Below are 26,880 nucleotides of genomic sequence, written 5' to 3' on the forward strand. Positions count from 1 at the left end.
CACACCTCGGACCTTGCTTCTTTCGGCTGGGCTCTGGTCGGGATCCTCCGCACTCCTCACCGCCTCGTCTGGGCACTGATCGCAGTCTTCGTCACCTCCGTGTGTCAGAGGGGGATGCAGGAAATCCTGCCAGTACACGTGTTGTCCGTCTAACTGATGGCAGGGGACACGGATTGCAACGCACCTTCCGGCGCGTGAGGTGGGGGAGGGGTCCCTATTCGGGCGCCAAAATGACGTAAATAATTAATTTACTCTCTTAATTTCTATGCAGGTAAGTACTTAATCAATGATAACTCAATTAAAAGGAAAGAAAACAGAGTCCGTGGTGTTAGAGTTTCTAAGGGTTTTATTCCTCATAAAGGAATCAGGATATCATGTTCTGACCACCACAGCGGTGTCAGAAGGGATAGATGAGCGCGCTCTCGTTTATTGACATTACATAGCTTATATACTTGATTTACATCATAAGTTTCAATGTGAGAGGCGTAACAGCTGAGAGAAGACAAGATAACAGTATACACGTGGTACCAATACATCATCAAGAGGCGTAAACTAGGCGTGAACTAGAGGTGTGTGCTAGAAACGTCACTGACAGGTGACGCAAGTGGGTGGCACCAAGGGGTGGCGCTAACAGAATGTTGCAATGTCAGCAGAAATCGGAAGCTTGGATGCGCGCGCAGCTGTATGACGTGTGACTGACGGGGTGCAGGGGTCTTGACATTTACACTGACGGGAAGAGACAGAAGTCTGGCATGTCAGATCAACTTGTACTTCTATCATATCTGATATCTGATGTTTAGGAACTATACTATCTGGGCGGAAAGGTCTCTAGGGTAGAAGCTATTCTATGCTAACTGTGGATGCGTGTATAAGCGCCTGAGTGTCTACATGTGAAGCGTGGGGGCACGGGGCCTTCCATGGAAGCATGGCAACGGAGGCTATGAATTACTTGTATTAAGACAGATCGGCCTTTTGGCTCTGCAGCTGGAGAGGATGTTTACAGGATCTAGTAGGCAGGAATGTATTCTCGGGGAGCGGAACAGATAACTCGAAGGTTATAGTCAGTCTTGGCAGAAAGCAGGCTTGAGCTGAGCGCGAGGGGCCGCGCTGAATATAGGACATAGTTCATGAGTACAGAGGTAGCCTGGGCAGAGCCAGGAGCCACAAAAGAGGTTCAGATGGCAGGAATTCAGGGCCCACTCTGGCTAGAGCAGGAAAAAGTGAAAAGTGTACTACAAAAAGACGTTGGTATAGCATACTTAGGAACGGACTATATAATCCATTCATGGTGCGTCTGAAAGAGGACAAGTTGACGGTGGACGCAAATGTATTTGCGTCTTCGTAACTGGCACAGGAGGGAAGTTACATGCACTTTAAGCTGGTACATGGAGTCGGTGGGGTACGCGCTAGGGAACACAACATGGCCAAAATTTAATTTTCCTCAATCCCTTTAGCAACCTTGTGGGCTGACCAGCTCACGTTGACCCGCCTCCCCCCTGGCCCCTCCCCTTGACCCGGAAGCACTTTTCTGCTTCCGGGTCAACGGTGAGCCTGCACCTATCGGTGGTGAGGCGCTCCCGGCCGCGTCATCATGACGCAGCACCAAAGGGGGGGCCACGCCTCACCACAGAGGATACGGAGGAAGGGGGAAGCAGTGCCCAGCCATACGTGCGAGGGGGCCGAGCGGCCCCCCCTTTCCGAAAGTGATGCAAAGGGTTAATATATCTGCTGCAAAGCACGCTTACCTTGCAGATGACGGATTTGCTCAGTCGGTTACTGCTTTTGTCAAAGAGATCCTTTTGTTACTTGTAGTTACGTGTAGTTCATAAGTCACAATTCTAATGTATCACTGTGATGTATGAGCGTTCATCAAAATGCTGTACGCAAACTGTAAGGTACATGTTACCATGTTTGTTTTTTCCCCAGTCTTTTGTTATCCTAATGTTGCTAAAAAGTGTTCATTTAGGCAGAAATACATTCTTATTAGTAAAGTAAACTCCAACCACTATGTTACGTTTTAGATCTTCATTTTGTGCTTCCCCAAGCAAAGCACTGTTAAAATATACTGCCGGTCAGTATAGATAACAAGTGACTCCTACACCTTGTAGTCCTCTTTGTCTGATGTAACCTCTCCTTAACACTGATTTACACAAGAATGATTATTTGCCTTTGTATAATGCGTGCGTGATGTAATGTGCTCTGACACCCTACACTGGTGAGACTAGTCCTATAAAACAAATGGAATACCTGTGAGAGCCGGGCTATGGCGAGATGAGTGTCCAAGTTGGAGGATGTTAATGTTAATGAGACTTATTGAGCGCAAGAATACTCAGAGGTGTCTTGGCGCTGTGACTGCAGTATTCACCACCAGGAATCAGTTCCAGAAAAGCTATGTTTGTAACTTTTTTCTGAAAGTAGTGAGGGAAGACTCCTCTCTGAGCTCAGCCGGAAGCGTATTCCACAATTTTGCGGTACCGTAAGATAAACTTCGGCCGCCCCAACCTGCGGTTCGTATTCTTGGCACTTTCATCAGTCTTGCACCTGAGGACCGCAACTGTCTGGACGGTTGGTACCAGACGAAAAGATTTCTAAGAGAAAGAGGTCCTGTGTTGTTTAGAGCCTTATATGCTAAACAGATAACTTTGAACTTAATTGGTAGTGAGGGACTCTGTGGTGGAGGCAGTCATTGGGGGTGTGCCAACAAAGATTGTCACACCAGTCGCCACCAGTGCTAAAGATGGCCCTGACAATCATCTAGCCTGTGCAGTCTTTGCTTAGCATAATGCACACTCATAAACAACACTTGTGATGCTACAGCAATTCTCTTTGATGGAAGAGCTTCATCAACCAGAGCTTATGTCGTATGTATGGTGAAAGCTGACTTATATTCCTCGTTGTTGCTTAATCATAAGTGAATAACCCTGAATGTGATGTCCCTTTTACAGCTCTCCTGACCATGGTGTGGCAGTGGAATGGCTGTGCAGTGGTCTGTCTCTCATGTGTCGGTCCATGACAGGTCACCCTTCTGACCAGGAACTTTCCACTCTGGTTCTTACAGGTAAGTGTGCCTCAGGTGTTTGCCTGCACTTTTCTTCTCACATAACTGTTTTACGTATCTCTCGTTTTCGCTATTTTAGCGAGATCTCTGTCGGGATTCCTCATTTGTTTAGATTATTACAGTACAAATGACCTACAGTGTAGTCTACTGACATTTCAAGTTGGTGCTGTCGATCTGCCTTATTCTCCCTTTATGTTTACATTTCACTGGAATAGACCGTTTACTGCTACACAGTGGCGTCAATAGTTGGGTGCAGGGGGTGCGGACCTCACCGGGCGACACCAACACATGGGGTGACACCAATCTGGTTACGCTGTCCTGGAAACCTGCTGTTGCCACAGATTGCAGGGAACCCTTATTGCCAGGCATACATAGCGGACCCACACAGGAGTACATTTCTCTCTTTGGGCTCTTTACTTTTGTGATTCGATAACATAATAAATAACTTTACCACTTACAGTACCCTGACTGACAAGGGCGCCTGGAGTTCCAATGAGCATAGCCAAGGAATTGAAGCCCTGTACAATCTGAAGAGATCTAACACATCTTTATGGAGGATTTATCAGGGACTGGGTGACCTGGAGGGTCTGATAGACCTGACATAAGCTGTATTACTAGGAGAAACTGCCGTTTTATTTCAGAAACATTAGTCGCAGCCAGACAGCGGCTTGAAGCTTTTGGCTCCTGGGTTTGCCAATATTCAAAAAATAGCTCCACAAATGTCCTTGTTCATGAAACGTCTTGCATGTGACCTGCTAGCCTGCCTCAGAGACACCGCCATTTGAATCTGTAAATGTTTTGTGTATATGAACGAGTCATTTTGACAGTGCGTCCCTTTGCAGTCTGATGCCTGTTGTGGCTGCGCTCTTCATTGCGGACAGATAGACAGACAGACAGATGCATTGGTGCTTCACAGGCTGCCACGGTCCTACCGGGAAGCCGCGGCCAGCTGCCCTCAGATGTCTGTGGGGTTTCTTAGGGCCCCTTATGTTCGATGATTCGGACCCTAAACCTTCTAGTCCGGTGAAGCGGGACCCCTTGTATCGGCATGGAGCTCACTCTGTCTGGCTGTGTGATACTTCAATCTTGAAGTGACTGAAGCTTGAAATCTTGGGCTTGGGAAGAGGGAATTTTCAGATCTAACCCTTCACTTCCCATTGACATTTTACTCCCCCCGTCTTCGACTTGTCCCTCCCCAACTCCTATCGCCTGAATCTATAGCCATCTGCTGTTCTTTTTTATTTATATAAATTGTGTTGTAAGCTCAATTGTGCTATCAGCCCCATATCAGTTCAACGATTTGATTAAAAAAGGAAGCCAGCATATGTACTTGAGTTTTCTTCAAGTAGGATTATCGCAGCTAATCAGCTGAGGTTGCATTACTTAAAAGAATTAATTATAGATCATAGCTCCTTCTTTTCGGCTGCTTCCTACTTGCAGCCAGGTCAGGTCAGGCGCCATGGCCTCCTTTCTGTCCCTTCACGCACTCTCATCTCCCCACTTCACAGGATGGCAGCGCCTCGAGTCAACACTTCGAGGCGGCCTTCACCAGTTGGGTAGATTGTAGCCTATAGCATGCAGGCTTTCTCAGGGCCGACCATCTGGAGCTGTGTTGCCCCCTTCAGTTGTCAGGAATGAAGGTAGTTAATCACGCCTGGGCTCAGGATTGCTGCGGCCGAGGGGTCGCATGGAGCACTCTAAATGGAGCACAGTGCCGCTCTCTCCCGGATACACGTTCCTCTAAGCCTCTGTCTTTCCAGGACTTGTTGTCTCGTAATTTGTAAGTACAATGTGGTCAAATTAGAAAATTCGTTCAAGGTGTGTGTTCACGGGAGCATTCATCGGTCTTCGCTCGGGGACCTTTACTGCTTTCAATGCTGGCATAGCATAGGGAACACCCCAATGCAAACAACTCCAGACTGCACAGAAGACAGAACATCGAGCCGACCTAGCGCCGTACATTTCCGACAGTGGAGGTCCATGCGGTAAGTCGTGAGGGGGGACACCATGAGTTACCGGCACTGGGTGACACCAACCCAAGTGACGCCACTGCTGCTACAGCCACCTTCTGTTGTTCACATAGTATACATTTCTACTTCAGAAATTCTGCATGCAGCCCAAACCACATTAGTTTCTCTTAACTGCTCATACTACTATATTGAGCTCCTTTTTAGGTCTCGGCTAGTGTAGGCTGCGCACATGCGCAGTCTCGCTGGCGAGATTTAAGGAGATAGAGAGAATATTACTAGAAAGGTTAAGCCCGCCCCTCTTCTCCATTGGCTGGCCTCCTAAACGGTGGCCAGCCATTGGAGAAGAGGTCCTAGTGACGTTCTTCTTTCTATCCAAGCCCCGTCCTTTTCAGACTGGCTTACTTGACTTACTGCTGAAGTAAAAGGTTTCTTATCTTCTTTATGGGTCCAGATGGCCCCATAAAGAAGATAACGAACCTTTTATGCCAGCAGCAAGTCAGTCTGAAAGGGACGGGGCTGGCGAGCGCTTGTTTACTCTGGAGACAAACTACAATTTGAGACGATTCTCCAGTCGGCAAATGAAACGGACCAGAGCGATAAGCTTCACAAAGCCTGAAAAATCGCAATCCAGACTTGCCAACCTGAAAATCTTTTGCACTATGTGAAAGAAAATAAGAATGTTTTGCTAAGGCCGTCGACGATTTCCTTAAGGGTTTTCACACCGTGTTACGGACATCGGCTGTTCACAGCTTCAAAGACGAGCTGGAAATTCACTCTCTGCATTGACACTCGGTGGCACCCAGTGAATAGGCAGGTCTGACAGAACCCCGAGAGTCTAGGCAACCTATTTCAACTCGCCGAGTTCATCACAAAAGGTATCAAAAAGGGCACTGTACGCTTTCCGCCACACTTCAACTGAGATAATATATCGATGTCCAGACTGCTGGGCATTTAATTCCGGGTTGGCGAGGGCGGTCACTTCCAGGATGTGTACCTCTTACTCCAACCACCCTGCTCCTCCTCCTACGATCCTTATTCTGTCAATCAGTATCACCTAGCTTGCCCACTTGTCTCACTTATTGAAGTCGGTTTAAGCAGAAAAGGCAATCAATCTGATTTTTTAAGATCGTTTGGGAAGAAGTCGGCGGTAAAGCTTGCGGCTCCGGAGCTTCTCGCCTTATTGGCCCGACCTGGCATGTCAATGAGAGGACTGCCACTGCGGTAAAAGGGCATAGCCCAGGTGACCGAGAGCATCCTCTGTGGAATAGAAGCAGCTTACATCCCCCGCTCGGAGGGACTAGAAGCTGGAACGCGGGGCAGCGGGCCCGGTGGAGGTCGAGAGACCGTTCGTCTCTGCGGACGTCGGCGATGGGGGCCCTGACCAGCTGGCAGCATGCCGGGGTGGAAGAAGTGGACACCACATCCAACTCTGTCTACAGATATCCCCCTAAATCGGGTGAGTCTTGGCAAGCTAATAATTGCAACGGAGCGGTCAAGTATAAAGTGCCCTTATGTATGTTTTTGCACTTACTGAGATTTAATCCCACAACACTGATTTCATTTAACCCTTTCTCCCAGAGTTTTGCTATGCAGTGACCATTCACCATCAATCAACTGCGGCGTCAGCCTACGGGGGATGATTTTATTTTATTATTAGTATTGGCAATGATTAACAGGGCGATTATCAGTTCTGTGCTTTTCAACGACCAAATGTAATCTGGGAGTTGCAGTCTTAGTTCCCTTCAAGTGACCCAGTCGACCAATAGATCTGCAAACTGTTATTTGTGAAAGAAAACCCAAGGTAAAAAATCTGGTGTTTGTTGCCCTAGAGTCATAAGCTAATGTTACGTATACCATGTGCATTTGGTGAGTTTGGCATTTAAAGCCCACTAGATAGAGGTCATCATGGAGTAGCACATCAATTTGACGAGGCGGTCATTGAGCGTTTTATTTCAATTCATACTGGCGTGTTCTGTTGTGAATGTATCTAGGACCCTAATTAAATATTCCCGATTCATGCCCTTATGTGGTTATAACAAATCATATCCTTATAAAGGCATAAGAATCATATCCATATTTAGTCATAGCCAATGCAGTCCAAATACGGCAAGGCTACTCCCATAGACTCCTAGAAAGTACAACGCGTTCTTTAAACAAACCAAGCCTCCAGCTGCTTGGGAATTCCCCCTGCTTTTGTTTTGATTTGAACAAGAACTCCTGGAGTCCAGAAAGAACTGTAAGTTCTTAGTGACGTCTTATGTCCAACCTTACGTCAAACTCGGCACCTTTCAGGTATAAATATACCAACATTTGCCTTAAGCAAACACACAGTGGTTTGGAGCAGAGCGGCTATCTACTTGCCCGACGCCCAGCTGATGCGAGTGCCGAAGGAAGCCGACCCTCCCATTTGACGCACTGAGAGAGACGCTGTCTTTTCTCCACCCGAGAAATCCAGCTCCAGTGTTTCCAGTCACCCTTGCGGGCTGCTGAGAGATCGAGTCCTGAGAAAGAGATACAAGACCTCCTTCATTCTATAACCAAGGTACGGAGCTGATTAAAACCTTAAGAGAATTCTTGATTCAGATTCTTGGCAAAAACTAGCTTAACTTAAACTGCAACTTACTTACTCCTTCCCACTTATTAGGTTTAGGACAGGTACACCGGGGTAGGCGTATCTTAGAAGCACCAGTTGAGTACGTTTAGTCAATGATTTTATGTATGTATATATTTTATCCGTTTTAAGCATCATATGGCTCAGAAACCATATAAATGCTCTTACAGTATTATTTCATAATACTCCTTTTACTGTACGCACTTTACTTCATAATAAGTATTGCATTTGTGGCAATTCACTTCTCTTGCATGATAAAGAGGACTGCTCAATAAATAACACCTTTTATTGAAAACGCCTGTCTCTCTATTTCTCTGCACTCCTGGTGAAACTAAGTATGCACGATTGACTGAGTGAAATAGCTATCTATTGTTTTCACACGACTCTGGAGATATACTCCTTATTCTGGGGGGAGAAAAGTTGTCATGTTTATGCGGTTGTCATAAACTAATCCCTTCTTGTCTAATCAGGAAAGTTAAGTCCTTCCTGAACATTCGAGAAAGTTTCTAGTGACTGCTGAGCTAGCTGGCATTCATAAGTAAGTCTAACATATTCAGTAGAGACCCAGTCGACCTCAGTCCTACGTCTAAACTACCGTTTATGTTATTCCAATGCTCAGAGCCTATTGGGAATATAGGAACTACACTACAGTTCGAGGCAGCTGGAACGATGAAAAGGGAATTTACTATATTTTAAGATGATGATATTCCAAAAGGAGCGAAGATTAGGGAGATTTGAATAAATGATCAAAGTGCATGCTGTACATCTCTCCCATTTTGTGCCGTTGTTTGAGGAAATGCTTGTATCGATGCTCAACTTTCTACTGTTCTTGGCACTGCGGTTTTGGGTTGTTGTACTTGGTGTTGGTTTAAGCAAGTGAGTACGTGGAAAATTTCTGTCTTTTGCACTGTTTTCCTGAAAATTTAATTGCATGCAAACCCAAAGAGTTAGCTTGAGAATGTTTTTTAAATACATTGAATCCTACCGGAAAATAGAAGCTATTACTTATTCCATCTTTTTCCACTCTAGACTCGTACTCTAAACAAAATTGCTGTAAAATCCATCCAGCTAGTCTTTAGAACCATAAGTAATGACTGTTTTTCCCTAGCCCAAATTGTGTGTGTGGCTCTGTGTGTGTGTGTGGCTCTGTGTGTGTGTGGCTCTGTGTGTGTGTGTTTGTGTGTGTGTGTGTGTGTGTGTGCAAATGCAATAGATCTCGCATTTGTGAGAGATTAAGCTATTGGCATTGTAAATGACAATGCCATTTATGTATCTGTTTTCAAAACCAACACATAAATAAAAAGTTTGTCATTTACAATGCCAATTGCTCTAACCTTTGCAGAGGAGAGACCCTTGCATTGTAAATGCTTGTTGGTATCTAGTTAGAAGAGGCATCCACTATTTTGTAATCCTTACTCACCGCACTAGGTGCATCAGTCTTCTCAAGTGGTTAGCTTAGTTTGTGATATCCACCACCATATTAAAATGTTATTAATTAGTGGTACCCAGTCTACAAGACCTTAAGTCATGAGTTAAGTCTACATCTGGTTTAATATTTGGGCAGTCATGTCATTCCACTGATTTGCAATACCTATTATCACCACATTAGCCATACATCCCCAGTGGTCCATCTGATACCACTGCCATTACAGTGCGTGGTTCCCACTGCAAGAATCTTATAAAACCGAGATATTGGTTCAATAAGAGTTGTAATTTTGAACTCTAAAGTGGACCTCAACATTTCTACAGTTCTACTGAATCATCCTCTCCTCTGCTTTTTTTTGTTCATTTACCAGAATTATTAGACTATCCGCCTTGGCTCAACCCTCATATTTATGGGTGACCGGTGTTGTTCTTTCTTTTGCCTTTATCCTCCAAATTTTGAAAATCTTCTGTCATGTGTATTTGCTCTACATGGCATATCTATCCTGTTCTTGGGAATGCATGCATGTCTTGATGCTCTCTGCTAAATTTAGCACCTGGCCTCTCGCTGGGCATTTGTGTTAATCTTGTTCAAGTTTCTCTGTTTGTCTGTTTTTCATGGAGCTTTTCAATCTCTTATTGAAGATAAATAATGCCTTACAGATGAATTAATGTTTTGGGTGATTGCACTGGGTTATTAGTTAAGTTCTTTAAGCATCGGTGGGATCAAGTCATACTTGGATAGCTATTCTGTAATGTCAGATGGCTGTCTGCAATGCTGGTGAGTAGGCGTTGCTGTGGTCCAGGTGAGACTAGAACCCAGCTTGAACAACAGTTCAGAACTCTGGCTTCAGTATGATGTGAGGAAGGTGAATCCGGTTACTGGCTATCTGGGTCTTCTGCCCATGTGAATTTTGAACGGAGCCTGCTGCAATGTGGACGAACAGTGATTTGGCACAGTTCAAGAGTTGAGGTGTAAAGTTGTTGACGTTCTTTTGTGTGAGCTACTCTTGTACATGAACTTGTTTGCGGTTTGTAGCAATTGGTGAGGAACCTATTTTTAGGGGAGTTAGATTTAAAGAGCCCTTCAACATGGAGGCTTGAACAGTGGCAAATGAGTCCTTTAAGCCAGCTGTGTTGGCAAGAGTTGAGAACCTTAAGTTGAACTGTGTGTCAAGTCACAAGCCTGCCTAGAACTTTCTTGTAGAGGTTGAAGATGACTGGAGATAAGATAGTCCTTATACACTCTGATCATTATGTTCTAATTTGCAGGAGGTGGTTTATGTTGTTTAGGTAGTTGATTACCCACTGTAGGACTGTGCCACGAAAACCCATATGTAATGCATGAGATGTGTTGAAGGCATCATCTGCCACCTAGATTGTTGCTATCTCTCCTGTCGCCTAAATCCTTATTGATAGGGGAGCATTGGTGTTGATGCTCAACTGCCTTGTTAACTGCTTACCCAGCATTGGAAGGTGAGTGGTAAATCAGTAGTTTTGGTTGAGTATTTTTCAAAAGCAGAAAGATCTGTCTGCTCTCTAGAATGAAGGTTGCATTATCTAGAATAAAAAAGGTAAGGGCAGCACTCTACAGTGGCTTAGATATTAGTTTTTCCCATTGCCCCTTTTTTAGATCGAGCCAAGCGCAGCTCGCATGCGCTGCTCTAGGAGATGACCTTTTGGAATCGGTCTGCACTTTTCAAACACTCGTGCTTGTGGCAGTATCCACCTTGTGGGAGCGAGAAGTGGCGCGCAGGGGCCATCTGTTTGTAATTAGCGTGGCCGCGCTGGTTTTATTTTTAGCCCACCATGCCTGCTTTCGGTTTCACAATGGCTAGCAGCGCTTCATTCCACCTCTTGCGCACCCTGCTCTGCTCGACCTACTTCCTCTCTCGCTCCCGGGGTCCCTGCAGGGACGCCCTCCTTCATGTTTACAATGGTATTCTTTACTGGCTGGAGGGAAGGTCCTTGTTCGGGCACTTTCCGCGTGGTTCGAGAGGCTTGTCATACTGTAAGCATGCAACCAACATTTATTTTTTATTTGCGTACTTTTTTTTTTAACACTGGCTCACGCTTTAGCTTTAAACATATTAAGCTAGTGCAAGATTGTCGAGATTGCCTCAGAAGGGTGACTTCTGGAAACCCTTGCCGTTCGGCACCCCTCCCGTGCAAGGCTGTGCAAGCACTGCTGGTACCGCAGTGTTGCAGCCAGCTTAGGCAGACCTCGGTACCAGCCTCGCCGCTACCTGCCGTCCACTCTAAAAGGGGGGGGGGGGCACACACACTTCCTGCTCTGCTCAACATTGCTCACTGTGGGCGATTCTCTCCGGACGCCACTCTCCTGCACCGGGCCAAGCTAGTCACCACCGGCCCGGCGTTACACCCACCATTTTCATCTTCACCCGGGGCTAGCTGTTCTCGCCATCTGCTCCGTATAGGGGGGCCCCCTTCCATCATCCAGGGGAGCTAGGCTTCGCCACCGCTCCTCCCTGACACTGGGGTTCAGGTGCCCATGGGGGAGGAAGTACGAATAATTTCCCCACAGGTCGGACGGCGCCAGAGCTCTTCTCCTGCAAGTCACGCCACCAAAGACCCACATTCTCCGTAAAGATATGTTAGGCTGCATTAATAATTTTTTTGGTTAACTACGAGTTCCCATTGTTGTATCTGCACTGAAGTAAAAATAAAGTAATTGTGTAACATTTACAAACAGGAGCCCCAGCAAATGTTAATGTATGTTTTATAAGCATTATTGTTTCTAATGCAACCACCGCCACCTCAGATCTTTTATCTACCACAGCTTTGACAAACATGGCAATATCGAATTTGGTAGTGGTGCTTTTCATATCGAGGTATTGTGAACAGTAAAACTGACTCTGTGATCTTTGAAAATGTTGAAAATGGCACTTCAAACAGCATTGTTCTGAACCAACCCAAAAGCTTTTGGAGCTTGTTTCAGCATTATCTAATTGGCAAAGAGACGGGGGAGCCTGAGGGTACAGTTTCTCACAAGGCAGACAATGGCCACGTTAATCCAATTGTGGAGATTGATATGCAGCTATAGTTGATTACATGATATTAGGTCGTCTGGGTTCCTCTCTAATATATGTACACAGAATAATATGTTGATAGGTGATGATTTGGCAAAAGCGATTTATATAGATATGTCCTTAATTTTCCAAACGCAGTGTATAATCGTGTTAATCAGCTCTACACTTTGCTGCATGGCTACATACTTATAAGGTCCCAAAGGTGAGACCTATTGACTATGCCAATGCTTGTTATTTTTTTATAGTGGAAACCCCTAGTGCTCCCTTTTCCCCCATTTGGGTTTTCAGCTTAACATCTCTTCCCTATTTCACTTACCTGTCTTGATTACTTACCTGTCCCTAATTGTCTCACTAATTTTTCATTTCTGAAATGTATTTTCCCCTAATGTTCCCAGGCTTGGGGTTTTCCTGCATATCCTCATGGCTCTAGTCGTCTATGAACACTCCCCTGCAAAGAGGGATGTGTGCAGCAGGCGTGCCTAAAGCAAGCTCATTCGCGAACGTTCTCTGGCCACCACCAAACACCATGCCCGTTTGAGTGCACTGTTTCACTGTTAGGTACTCATTTCACAAGCGGTATAATCTGAGAGGTTTGCTGGAATGCAGGTACAAGGTAACGAAGGCAGGTCACCTGGGTCTGCAGATATGTTGTGAGTACTCAGCCTTACTTCCTGGGTGAATTAGGTCGCAGGAATAATTCTGATGTTAGCCAGACTTATACTTAGGCCCCATTAATCAATGTCCGCTCTCTTCATAAAAATACTCTTTATATAGATAATTTGCTCAGGAAGCAGCAGCTAGACATTCTATTATTAGCAGAAACCTGGATTAATGAATCGTTTGCACTTGATATTGCGCTTTTCTTCCCCAAAAGTTACTCTTATGTGCATGCTGATAGAACATGGAGCAGAGGAGATGGAGTTACTGTTGCTTTTAAGAAAAGTTCCAGGTGCTCTGCTTTTAATTTAGCGGACCTCAAAGGAGCAGAAGCCCTGGCGTTGTGAATCTCAATTTCCATCCAGTTGTTTGTGGAAGAGACCTGGATAGCTCTGTTCACCCTTTAATTTTCCAATTTCACCCTTCTATGGCTTTTCAGTTTTCATATTGACAACAGGTCGGACCCTTCTGCACCTGTTCTGTTGAAGAAGATGACCTAACAATGCGCTTACAATGCGTAGAACACGGGCTCAACTATGACCCAGAACTACAGTTTTTCTTGGGAGATTAAGTCAACCTTTGGGATCCTCTAAGCAAGGTATAGACCATGAACCTATTCACATGGTCACTCAGCAAACATGATTATTAATCATTAGCTTTTCCATCATCGAGCTCACCCATCTATTACCACCAATAATATTTATGCACTGTATACTGTGACACAAACATGTTTGACACGATGTTTGAATTATGTTCATGCATATTAGCTACACCTGTATTTTGTATAACTTTCCAAGAATGCTACAGTCATATGTAAACTTGAGCTCTATAATCGTATGATACTTGAAGTCACAAACGGGCTGGTCGATGGGGCACCTGCACCTGTAAACAACCATCTTTCTTTGATTGATAGTCACATCGGCCCACTGGCTCACCAATGCGACACATTATATTCACCCCGACCGCTCTAAAAATTCGATCCATACATAAATTACGAAGCATAACAGGAAATCTTTTTTAAAACAATAGAATTTAAAACGATCACGACAGCATTTTTGGCCATAACAAGATTAACCCATAATTTTTGAGGTCGACGAATCATCTATCTACCGCTCCTATATTTTCCCTTTTAAAACAAACAAACACCAATAACGCGATGTTTAAAGGACGGTTATTTGTTCAAAAGAGACACAACATCCTTAGAAGTATACATCATCGGGAAATCTTTCACCTCTCAAACATGGCTGCCGTTTGAGACATGGTTACACTCTAGCATTTCCAGAGACTTTCCTGTTAAATGGGCCTCCTCCTTCCGGTCACGTGTCCGTCTTTCGAAACACGGCGACCGGGAAACAACAGAGTAGGGATACCACACTCCTGGTGAGTCTAAGAAACCCAATTTATGTAAACTTTGTACCTATAGATACTAAGAGATCGTACAATACGATCACATAGACATAGACTTAGCATTGACCTTACAGACACTTATTTCATTTCTCTTTGGTAACCGTTCTGTGTACAATTATTTACTCTTTTTGACACAGAACCGTCGGACGTGAAACGCACCCGTTTTGCAGTCCCAAGAGTTGGATCCCCTCCCGGTATGGCTAAATACGTACACGTATTAAGGTACTACCATGACTTTATCTCATTACTGTTAAACCTTCAGTACGTAAGGAGATTTACCGTAACCCTGCTTTAAAAAGGCATATAAAACTAGAAGCACATGTGTTTTTCTTTTTACATACAGCGTGAACCTTTAAATCCCCGCATCACTTGATGGGTTGAACACTGAGAAGAGGAACATATCCGCGTTCCTAGAAGCTTAAACGAACTAATTCTAGTAGAATTCTTTTTGAATATAGTTTATATTAATCTCTCAAATCTCCTTTTCGCTAGTCTGACAATTTTGACATTTCCCTTTTCTTATGCTTTCCTACCCCTACCCTCTTTCTCTTTTTATAATAAAACAGAACGTCCCAACGAAACTACAACTTCTCTTAACCAATTATAACGAGGTTAAGCCACGAGGTATGCACTTTCCGTTCCTTTTTTTTTTTAAACAAGTCTTTTTCACTTATCCAGTGATATCGGAAGCACCGTAGAATCCTCTCTTCATACACACGCTTAAAATAAAATACTATGCCACAAATTCACAAATCTAGGCACAATTGATCTTCACAAATCGAGCGGCACGTTTTTCACTTTAAGACCTTTCTCGTGTAGGATCGCCGTGCGCATGCTACCCGTAATAACACCCATTTAGGGTCACAACTTTATGTTCTATCATCAACCAGTTATCAACCAACGATATTCACAAAAACCTTGGGTGATTATGCCTAATAATGGATTTATCGACACCCCTCACTGTCACACTTTGTGAGATTAAACAGCACTTAAGAAACACACGTGTGAATCCCCTTGTCACCAATGCATTGTTATATATAGAATATGCAACTTATAAGGATGATACCTATACATACGTTATTTTCTATTATCAGCCCTGAAGAGTCGTGTTGACTCACCGAAACACGACGAAACACGTGTCGGCTGATTGTGGACTATTCCTCGAGTGTGGACTCATTAAACCATCATCTTTAAAAAGAGAAAAAATACCCAAGAATCTGCATCTGTATTTTTCACCTGCTTGTGTTATACATGACTAATTGTATCGATACCTTGCTGTATGTGCGAGAGCTTTGCTGGTTCAATGTGCCTCAATAGTTTGCTACCCCAACACATCAGCAAGGACAGCCCTTGGGCCTCATTCTTTCAAATAGTACCATATCAGTTGTTCTTGGTGTTGGGCGGGTAAACTGCTGAGAGAGACGTTGACTAAATCTGTTTCCCATCTCGCCTGGAAGAAAGCTAAGCGCTCTGAGATTGAAAACCCATTGGCTAATTTGGTTTCCGAGGTTTGCGGAGGCATAGTGAAAGATGCCAAAGCAACTGATAAGTGGCTACAGTCTATAGCTAATAAAGTGTCTCCTCTTAAAACGTCTTCTAACCAGAGATGTGGCCTTCAGCAACTGGGTTTCCCCTGCTTGAGAGGGGGATAAATGCGCTGTATGAAAAATGAAAGATTGTGGAGGCGATGTTATTCTCGTGCAGACCAGCTCAGATACATAGAGGCCCTCGGAAAATACCATGCTGCAGTTAAGGTGTCACAGGCCGCTTACTTTGAGGGTAAAATATCAGCATCTTCCAACAGACCATGTGAAATTTTCAAAATCGTCCGGAACTTCCGTCATTTTGGGGCTTTTTTGCAGCTTATTTTGGGTGCTCCAGAATTGTGTGACAAGTTATCTGATTTTGTTTTCAGCTAAAATCGTTAGAATCGTGAGTGACTTAGAGTCTAATCCACTACGGTTGGCTGCAGCGACCAGGCTGGGTGGAATAAGAAGGACAGTACCCTATGAATTGCTTGAGTTTTGCACCATCTCGCTGGAAGAGCCGGAGAAAGCTATCCTTAACTGTAAATCGGGATTTCCTGTTGACCCTTGTCCCCTTTCGATTCTAGCATCAGTTATGAATTCCATTACCCAATTTTTAACTAACTCATTAATTTGTCCCTTCGATTGGCAATGGTGATGTATTGCTGGAAACAGGCTGAAGTTATTCAGAGGTTAATAATTTTAAAAAAAGCTTTGGCGGATAGGACACAGCTGACCAATTTTATACCCAACTTGCTCCTTCTGGCTGCCTCTAAAATGCTGGAAAATGATATTAACTCTCTATTATCAGCTTATCTGGCGCAATTAATTTTTCTGCGCTCTTCACAGTTGGGATTCTAGCATCGGCACAGCACTGAGAATGCTCTCTTGGAGGTGTTTGACTCCGTTAAAATGTCATTAGAACAAGGAATAAGTGCTGCCTTGATCCTACCTGCGGCATGTGATACTGCGTCCCACACCATTCTTCTACAACATTTAGAGAACATTAGAGTCGGGGCCTCGCACTGGCCAGGATTTGATCCTTTTTAGAAAATACTAGTAAGGCTCCCTACTCTTCCGCCACCAAGGCCCTACAGTTCAAGTTAACCCAGGGCTCTGCTTTGAGCCGTACTTCATTCAATAACTATATGTTCACTTTGGCTTCGTTGGTGGAGTCTTTTGACATGAAGATAGTCTTTATGCAGATGATAAGCAGTTCTTCATTTACTAAATTATTTCTTGGCATACCAAACCTGAAAGCATCTTCCACTTCATCTTCGTAAGACTGACAATTAACTTAAATATCGAAAGCTTCTCAAAACAAAACCTGGGTTTTTGCGGATGCTTACTCAATAGGATTTAGCCGGTTGTCAGTGTCCTAGCGCCAGCACACTCTTCAGAATAGGTGTGCGCTTTAGAAATTGTTACATTGCATTACATTACATGGGTGTGTGTAATAGTCTATAAAGTAGTGAAAATACTATTTGGCCCGTTTTGACTCGCTTGATATGAAGGTCCAGTGCGATCGATGCCAATAAGGATATCAATGTGGTCAGTTTAGTCAAGGGGCAATGGTAGATAGCAGACCAGGGTGGTCCAGGAGTAAAAGACTAAGTCAAAGGTATTAACTTAGACGTGTGTCAAAAATGATGTGTGGTTGGTAGTTTTCAGAAAGTGAAATAGTTGTACCTTAATGGTTTTGGTGGCTGTACCTTAAGAGATTGAGGTTGCTGAGGAAGGTGTTTTAACATAGTTAATTTAAGTTCTGATCATCAGGTCAGAGATTAGTGCTGAAGGATAAGTTGGATCCTGGAGGTCTTTAGATGAGGTGAAAAGCTACTGTTTGAGCATCAGAAATGTTGTATAAAGAGCTCAAATGACTGCAGTTTAGTCTGTTCCAGGTGAGTTCAAGGTAAAGTAGATTTATGAATGACTGAATCCAGAGCTCTTCCTTTTGTCCATATGTTGAAGCCCAGAGGTCTTCCATTGCTACAAGGGTACCTTCTGGATTTTCTAGACGCGTTCTCCCCCCCCCTTCCTATATGCCATTATTTATTTTTAGGTCTCACGCCTGCGTTGCACTGCGCAGAAGTGCTCGCGCAGGCGCGAGGCATTTTGTAGGTGAAAAACGGGGAATCTAAGCTGACCTAGGAATCGCACACACTCGTGCGTGTGCGTTTCCTTTTCAGCTACCCCATTGGCCCTAGCGTGCGTCTTTTAATGAAAGACTGCACGCTATTGGCAAAAAAGCGGGCGCATTGCTCCGCCCACGGCCTAGTGGTGTCTATTACGCACTTGGTCCGCGTGTAATAGACACCAATAGGCCATGGCTCGCAGTGGCGCGCGCGCACCTCTCGCGGGCTTCTGTGTTTGGATCCATTTCACGGGGAAGCAACGAAATGTTCAAATGGAGAGTTTTGTCCTGCTTGCTCCCATACTTCTCTGCAGCTCTTCGGATCACTTGTTTGACGTTCGCCTGAACTTACACTGCTGTGTCCATACTGGAAGCAAGGGTTGGCTCTTAGTTCCTCTTACAAGTTATTTATTTCCGTTGTCAGTTAATGGTTTTTATATAATCAGTGAATGGCACTCGCAGTGTTAAGATAGTGGCTTCTAGAAAGCAGACATTTATTTTCTTTGTGGCAACTGGTGGTAAACGGGGTGAGGGATAGGTAAGATACAGCTTTAGCCTGGGAATCATACATGCAAACTTTTACCGATACTTAAGATGATGTAATATGTTTGCTAAAATTAACACTTTGTTAATCAAGCAATAAAGACCTATATTCAGGTTGAAATTGTGGCTATTTAAGTAGAGAGAAAACAAACATGTTAAAAAAAAATCACACTTTGCGCAATGATATGGAGACTTATACTTAATTAAAGTGGCGGTGAATCTACATTAGAATTGTAGCACTAGCCTTGTTATGCACCAAAACCTCTGACCTGTGTTTGTGCATCTAGCAACATTATATTGATACGCTGCAGTAGTTCAGTTCATCTAACTGACCTGCTAAAAAAACGTCATGGAGGGCAATAACCTTCTTTCCAAAGCCTCGATCCTCGTAGTCCCTTGTAGTATCATATTTGTACTCCATTTCCTCTGTTCCTTGTTCTCATTGGTTAATATTTGTTATATTTGTTTTTGTGTAGTGCTTGTTCCTTTTGAAAGACGTCGCCGGTTTACCAAAGTCTCCCACATCCTTAGCGACAGGAAAGCTGCAGTCTCCGATGCACATCTCTTTTAAAAGTCAGATATTTTACACCTTTATATCCAGAGACCATAAACTTATTATTTGCTCCTAACACGCCTCCGACGAATCCTCCTAACATAAACAGCACCCTATACACACCCTTTTCAACACACATGTTATCAGATAGCTCCTAAAACAGCTCCATTTCTAGCCAACGAGGGGCTTTGGATTCAGCACAGGAGCTCTACAGACAACTCTCCCGCACTGCTGGGACACCCGTCCTCTCCCCCTCTCTGGATGCAGGCTCTGTTCTGTAACCTTCTGTATTGCAGAGCCCATGTACCTAGTAGTCACAGATGCTGCACCGCAATTTTGGAGTGAAACCAACTTGTAATAATGCGAGACCTATTGCATTGCAAATGCTTGTTTCATTTGTTAGGGTGAAAGAGTGCAGTGGTGAATGGCCCTCTGTGGCTCCTTTTCTGACAGGCCTGTCTTCCTTTAGGCCTGTCCTTTTATGAGTGTTTCTCTCTATTTTTGCCCGTTTACTTTCATCATCACCGCTCTGGCTCGCAGATTCTGGCTCTGTTTTTATGGCAGTCTACATTAATGAGATGATCACTGCAACATGGCAGCCAAGATGCATATGTCGTTTTGTAACTTTTTTGAAGGCCTCTTTCCGAGTGGTGCCTTTTCTCCTGTCTGCTGATTTTAATTCAACTTGTCATAATGGCAACCCTCCTGTATCTATGACATAGTAGGGCAGTATTTTGCCACAGCCGTCCTGCTTCACCCAATGTCCCTCTCTTCTGTTGTCTGCCTTTAGTTTGAGTTTCAGTAAGGTGCTGGGCCATTTTGCAGTCCTGTCCCTGTTTTTGTCTCTTTCTTTTCTGGTGAAGGTGAATGCCTTCCTCGTGATATGCAAGTCATAGTTTTCTCTTTTCCTGGCACACATGGTGTCTTTAACTCTATCACAGTCTTACTGGAATTTGGTGTTTATTGGGGAAAAACAGTGACTTCTCTGCTCTCTGGTGCACATTGGGTTCTCCCAACTGTTATTGGAGGTGTGAGTGTCATGCTATGTCATTCCTTTTAGCCTACGTCTGTGGTAGTTCTTTGATTGAGTAGTAATCTTCATCAGTTAGCTCCACCCCATTTCTAAGCCATTTTCAATACACATCAGGGTACCAACAGGTTGCCCTAAATAAAGGTACAAGGGAAATGGCAACATTTTCCAAACCTGATAGTTAATTTCTGTCTACTTTGAGTTGAAGAATGCCTTAGCCATCTTCCAAGGTCAGGGTAGCCATCTTCCAAGGTCAGGTTAACCAGGCTCTGACTGGACTGGGAACACTTAGCATTTCTGCTTGATTGGCATATAGTTCCACCTGGAAGGTCTACCTAGTATTTGAAGCACTTCCTTGAAATGTGCTAAGAAGCTAACCTGACTAATAAAACGCGTGAGTGCTATGCATAGTCTTGATTGTACCTAGGTGACAAAGTTGGCAATGGTAAAATAAAACCTGTTCAAGAAGAAATATGTCCAATGTGAATGGGGATTCCATGTGGAAATCACAGTAAAACCAGGGTAAGCTGTAGACCTTGATTATTTCTTAAGGGAAAAGGTACCACCTTTCAGTAGGAAGCTTGCTTTTTACATAATGGAATGAAAAGAGGTACAGTGTGTAAAGAGTCCAGGTAAGCCCCACAGGAATCACAGAGGCACAAATGACACCCCAAATGCTCTTTGGTGGTAGTGTGGGTGAGCAGTTAAGCATATCAGAGGGTAGTGCTAAGCATTTATTATACACACACAAAGGCAGTAAGTGAGACGCCAACTCCATAAAGAAATCCGACACCAATTTATTAAAAATGACACATACTTTTATATACATTTAGATACCAGGATGATCAGAATCGGAAAAATACTTTTTGAGTTAGGTTTAAAAAATGGACACAATGCAGTTTCTGAAGCTGTAATGTGTTCCTATGGAGGAAAAACATGTATTGAATTCGAGCACTTACAAGTGATTTACAGGACTGTTCTTCAGGACTTAAGGTGAATATGGATAAGGTTCAAGGCCACACCAACCTGTCCGGATCCGATGCAGCAGTTTCTTGTGGTTGTAGTGGGCCTGAACAAAGAGGCTGCAGGCTCCGACTGGAAGTTCAATCTGGGCAAACCCAAGAATGGGCAGAGCTCTTGTGGGTCTCAAGACCCCGATGGCACTATCACCTCCCTTGGACTGTGGCTGTAGAGTGCAGGTGTGTAGTTGCTTTGAGGCTTTGGATGGCGGCAGTCAAAGACTTACTCTCGGTCTTTGTGTTTGCTGCAGAGGGACAAACAAGACAGTTGGCCCACTCTCGATGTAGGTCTCATTGTCCCTCGACAGGCAGGTCGGTATTCCTCTGCGTTGGTGTCCAGGCTGGACACAACAAGCCTTGGCTGCTGCAAGGGGTCCGGTACCCCAGTTGTTGATGTGCTGCTCTGGTCAGTCCTGGCGTCCCCACACTTGGAGGTTGGACGTATCTGACCTGTAGGAGCACTGCTACCTCTTCCTGGGCGGCTGCTGCGTCAGTAGTCCCCGAAGGTGGCAGGTCGGTGTACCTGGTCCTGCTTTTTGGGTGCCTGCGCCTGCAGGGGGGGTCGCTCCTCTACTCCAGGGCAGTTCCTTTGGCAATTTGCGAAGCACTGGTAGCTCTTTGGGTTTCATGAGGTCTGCAGAGTGGCAGAATGAATTAGTTGCTCCACGAGGGTCAGTAGAGCAGGCAGGCTCGCAGGGTTGACGCCAAGTCTGTCGTGCTCCTCGGTTCTCGGGTCTGTAGTCTTCTTTTTTGTCCACTTCTTCTTCTAGTTCGTAGAAATCTGAAGTCCTTGTACTAGGGGAATCCCCTAAATGCTCAATTTAGGGGCGTTATGGGGAGTGAGGGCTACTAGCCAATGAGCTGCGTACCCCTGGGGTCACTACACCCCCTAGATGACCACTTCCTTTGGGGAGTGGGCATAACCTGGTTCCAGACACAATATGGTGGAATTTCTAAAGTTTTGTTCAGGTCAGACTTGGTCACCCTAGAGGTGTGTCCAGCCTGGCAGTGTAACACGCCTCCTGCATAGCTGATTTTACTGCTTGTCCTGGCGCCTAGATCGCCCAGGGCAAGGGGTCGGCATCCTCTCCTGTGAGGGAAGCCAGATGCTCATACCAAAGGCGGTGGGCTCGTTGAAACACCCGCCTTAGAATGCTAATTTGCAAGTCATCCTATGGGAGGGGGTGTAAACATCCTTTGCCCGAGCTAGCTTTGCTTCTGACCTCCTGAGAGCAAAGGCCCTCACTCCTGGGGGTCAGAAACTAATCTGTGGCGGCAGTCTTGCTAAGACCAGCCCGTCAGCACACTAGTAGTTGGTAGGTTTTCAGGGGGCACCTCTAAGGTGCCCTCTGGGTGCAAGTACTAATACATCCATCACTGGAATCAGTGTGGGTTTATTAATCCGAGGGGTTTGATGTCAAACCCCATATGTTTCAGTGAAGCCATTATGTTGCTGGGGAACTTGTTTTGACAAGTGCCCAATACATACCTTAAGATGGATTCCCTCCTCACTTACAATATCTAGCAGGAAAACTAGACATCACAGGGTCACATCTACTCATGCAGATATGTCCTCACATAAAGTACAATGCACCCTGCCTTATGGCTCAGAGGCCTGCTGTAGGGGTGACTTACATATATTAAATGCAGTTACTTTGGCATGACACACAGGACTGTGTCATATCATGTGTTCACTCATGGTTTCCACCATGTCATGCAGCCTGCAATGGCAGTTTGTGTGGAATTTGTATGTGGGTCCCTTAGGGTGGCATAAGATATGCTGTAGCCCTTAGGGACCCTCTTTAGTTCCTATGCCCTAGGTACCTGGGGTACCATCTACTAGGGACTTACAGGGGTGCTAAAGTCATCTGCCAGTTGTAGCACAATTAGACAAAACGTTGTTTTAGGTAAGGGGCACTGAGGTCTGGTTAGCAGGCCTCAGTGCACTGAGAGAGTCGAAAATCGGCATCTAGTAGCTAAAAACGGGGTGAAAAGTGTGTGTGTGTGTGGGGGGGGGGGGGTGTAACTGCAGCAAAAGCCCAGTTCCCTTCACTTCCATAGTGGAAACATAAATATCAGAGTTTTCAAGCATTGATTAGAAGAATTAAGTTCATCCTCCATGTAAACAGACCTTGGGATCAGTGACTGGTCACCTGCCATTAACAAGAACGTGAGCTAAAGTTTTGTGGAATGCACCTCACACAATCAATTAATGAATAACGAAGATATGCACTTTAGTCTTTGTGCAACCCTGCAGGGAGGATTTCAGAACGTATGGTGCCAGAACTTAAATCAACGAGGTGGAATACCCCCCCCCTGTTCTTCACCACTATAGCGGAATAAGGGCACTTCAGCACTTAACCTTCTGTTGGATTTGGACCAGGTTAATCACTGACGAACTGTACTTTTAGTGTTTTACAGTTTCTGCAATTAATGCTGTTGTATGACATTTTGGCCTTTACTGTATTTATTAGCTTATCATGATGATTTGAAATTATTTTAATGTTTTTTTCTGTCCTCCGTTTTCTCCAGTTCTTGAAGTAATTAATGCATTAGGTTATTTTTCTTTTTCAATACCCAAGTGCAATTGTTTTTTAATAATCGTGCAAATAACATTAAATCCTTCACATACATTGGGGCCCTCCTCCATCAAACACTTGCTTCATTCAACAGCCCTTGTGTAACCTGCATTGAGAAAGAGCTGATTGAAGCTTTTTAAGGGCACACAAATGTTCTCATTAAAATGCGGGTACCTGTTGTTTTTTTGTAGCATTTATTTTTCAGATGGTTTGTCAGAGCTCATTCACTCTCGCTGATTAGGTTGAGTGTAGCTGTAGTCATACATTTCAATGGACGTGGAATTACACACCAAAACAGTCAGTAGAAAAACAGTGAGATTAAATTACTTCTGTGGTCTGATCCAGGATGTGACATAATATGTCTTGAACCCATTGCTGAAGCTTCTGCAGCAAAAAAGGCTTTTAGCTTAAGGAGGCTGACCTCTAGTCTGATTTGAATGTGATGTGGTCCTTGTAAATGATGTCTGCGCCATACTCGTCTAATCTAAAAAGGGACAGTATCCTTTGAGGCAGTGATCTCTGTAAACCTGCCACTAACTAGAGCGACAAAGGATCGTTTAAGAAGCTACAGGTCATACATATTAATACATTTAGACAAAGGTTGGGAGCCAGCGTAAGTTCTATAGCTCAGTGGTAGAACAATTAGAAAAGGTATAGCGCCTATTTTCATGGCACTAGCCACAAACCACTGGATAATCCATTCAGTATTGTAGCCAAAAATAAGTAAGTTACAAGAAACAGAATGGAAAGAAAAAGAATATTGTGCATGTAGGCTACACCTCTGCACAAGCAATCTGTCCTCTGAGGACTTGCAGGGATATAGAGTGGAGCGGACCAATCTACAGAGCTGTATCGGCACCTGAAGGCATCAAGACCCAAGTCCTCGGGTCTAGAGAGAGTCGTAATGGCACCTGAAGGCATCAAGACCCAAGTCCTCGAGTCTAGAGAGAGCCGTAATGGCACCTGAAGGCATCAAGAGACAAGTCCTCGGGTCTAGAGAGAGCCGTAATGGCACCTGAAGGCATCAAGACCCAAGTCCTCGGGTCTAGAGAGAGTCGTAATGGCACCTGATTGATTGATTGATTGATAAAAATTTATATTGCGCAAGACAGTGACCCGAAGGTATCAAGGGGCCTAACAATAACATCAAAAGTCTGAATCAATCATCATTACACATAAGCCTGTAAGAAAAGGCGGGTTTTTAAAGCACCACGGAAGGTCTGCAGGGAGGGCAGGGACCTAAGATCCAAAGGAAGATCATTCCACCACTTGGGAGCTAACGTGGAGAAAGCCCTGCCACCCCATTTAGCCTTTCGCACACGAGGGACTGAGAGAAGCAATTTCCCGGAGGAACGCAGATTCCTTCCGGGGGTGTAGTGGGAGATGATAGAACCCACTCCAGAGTCACTGTTCCTTGCGATGGCTCTGTATGTCATGCACAGGACCTTAAACCGTACTCGGTACTCCACAGGAAGCCAGTGCAACGTTTTTCTGGCTAGAGTGGCCGAGGAGCGTCTAGGAACATCCAGAACAAATCTGGCCGCGGCATTCTGGACAACCTGCAAGCGCTGTAGGAGGGTCTTATTTAGACCCGCATACAGCGCATTGCAGTAGTCCAGGCGTGAGCCGATGAGCGCAACCGCTATTTGCTTTCTGGACTGCACAGAAAGATATTTCCTGATCCTTCGCAGGGTATGGATAAGGCCCCAACAGGTGGAGATGGTCCTACTCACCTGTTTGCCCATATCCAGGGCAGGGTCTATCATCACCCCAAGGTTTTTTGCAGATGTAGTGGGGGAGGGACACACACCTAGCGAGTCAGGCCACCAACTAGAGGACCAGATATTTTCGTTCCCACCAAACACCATCACCTCAGTCTTCTCCCCATTCAGTTTAAGGGAGTTCTGAATCATCCAGTGACCAACCGCCTCCATACAAGATCTAAATTTGGAGACGGTCTGCACATCTGAATGGGAGAGAGAGACGAGTATTTGGGTGTCGTCAGCATAGGATACTACCTCCATCCCGAAATTTCTTATTAGTCTGGCCAGTGGGGTCACATAGATGTTAAATAGGGTCGGGCTAAGAGCCGACCCTTGTGGGACCCCACAAAGCACAGGCCGGGATGGAGATAGAAACTCACCCATCTTGACTCTTTGTTCCCTCCCAGTCAGGAAGGAGGTCAGGAGATCTAGAGCTGCGCCCTTCACCCCCACATCCCCCAGACAAGATGAAAGAACTGAGGGAGAGAGGGTATCAAAGGCCGCAGTTAGGTCTAACAGGACCAGGAGGGTAGTCTGGCCTCTGTCCACTGTCGTGCGGATGTTATCGAGCACGACAGTGAGGGCCGACTCGGTGCTATGATCCCTCCTGAATCCATGCTGAGAGGAGTCAAGACAACCCGAGCTTTCTACAAAAGCGGCGAGATGCTTATTCAGATGTGCCTCGAGCATCTTCGCGGGGGCGGGAAGCAGCGAGATTGGACGGAAGTTTTTCAGGACTTCCGGGTCAAGGGAGGCCTTCTTTAGCAGGGGTTTTACTACTGCTTTCTTCCATTCCAAGGGGAAGACACCATCTCTTATTGCTAGATTCATAATTTCTAGCAGTGGTGGTAAGAAGGACTCCTTGCACTGCTTGATGATTTTCAGAGGGCAAGTATCCAAAGGGGAACCGGATTTGATCTTATTAAGCAGGACTTCAAGATCCTGCGGTTCTAGTGGTGGAAAGGAGTCCAGGGTGCTTAGTGGAGGAGTATCGAAGATGGGCAGATTCGGCTGAGCCAGGGCATTAGAGACACTGATGCCCGCTCTTTGTTTCTCAAGAGCTAGATGGATATCCAATATTTTTGTATGGAAGAATAGGGCAATCCTATCACATAAGTCCTGCGAAGGAATAACAGGGTCAGGAGTTTGTAAGTCGACTAGCGCGTCAACAATTTTAAAAAGCTCCTTCGGGGAGGAGAGCGAGGTAGTCAGGGTTAGGAAGTAATCTTGTTTAGCCTGCACAATCTCAGCCTTATATTTCCTGACAAGGAGTTTGTGGGCTTCTTTATTCTTAAAATCCCAGCTAGAGTGCCAGAGCCTCTCCTTCCTCCTCACTTCTTGCCTGAGGAGCCTAAGGGAGTCGGGGAACCACGGAGCAGAAGGTCTCTTCCTTGCTCGGCGTCGGGTCTGTATGGGAGCTAGCTCATTCATAGCTTCGGTGACAGCCTGTTCAAAATGACCAACTGCGGTATGTACATTGTCCATACCCGTGATAGAAAAGCTAGCAGCCCAAGGCGCAAAGGAATGGCTGCTGATGTCCCTAAAGTTTCTAGCCGTG

The 26,880-nt window shown here is 45.0% G+C and overlaps 1 protein-coding gene across 1 annotated transcript in view; it reads left to right on the plus strand.

Moving 5' to 3' along the window:
- Window positions 1-26,880, plus strand: part of FANCA (FA complementation group A) — an 850,506-nt gene that overhangs the window by 113,794 nt on the left and 709,832 nt on the right. The window contains exon 7 of the mRNA XM_086945786.1: window positions 2,946-3,058. Coding sequence (XP_086801912.1) covers window positions 2,946-3,058 — 113 coding nt within the window. The remainder of the gene's footprint in view (window positions 1-2,945; window positions 3,059-26,880) is intronic.

The sequence above is a fragment of the Lissotriton vulgaris genome, chromosome 12 (genome assembly GCF_964263255.1).
Source record: "Lissotriton vulgaris chromosome 12, aLisVul1.2, whole genome shotgun sequence".
NCBI classification, from domain to species: Eukaryota; Metazoa; Chordata; class Amphibia; order Caudata; family Salamandridae; genus Lissotriton; species Lissotriton vulgaris.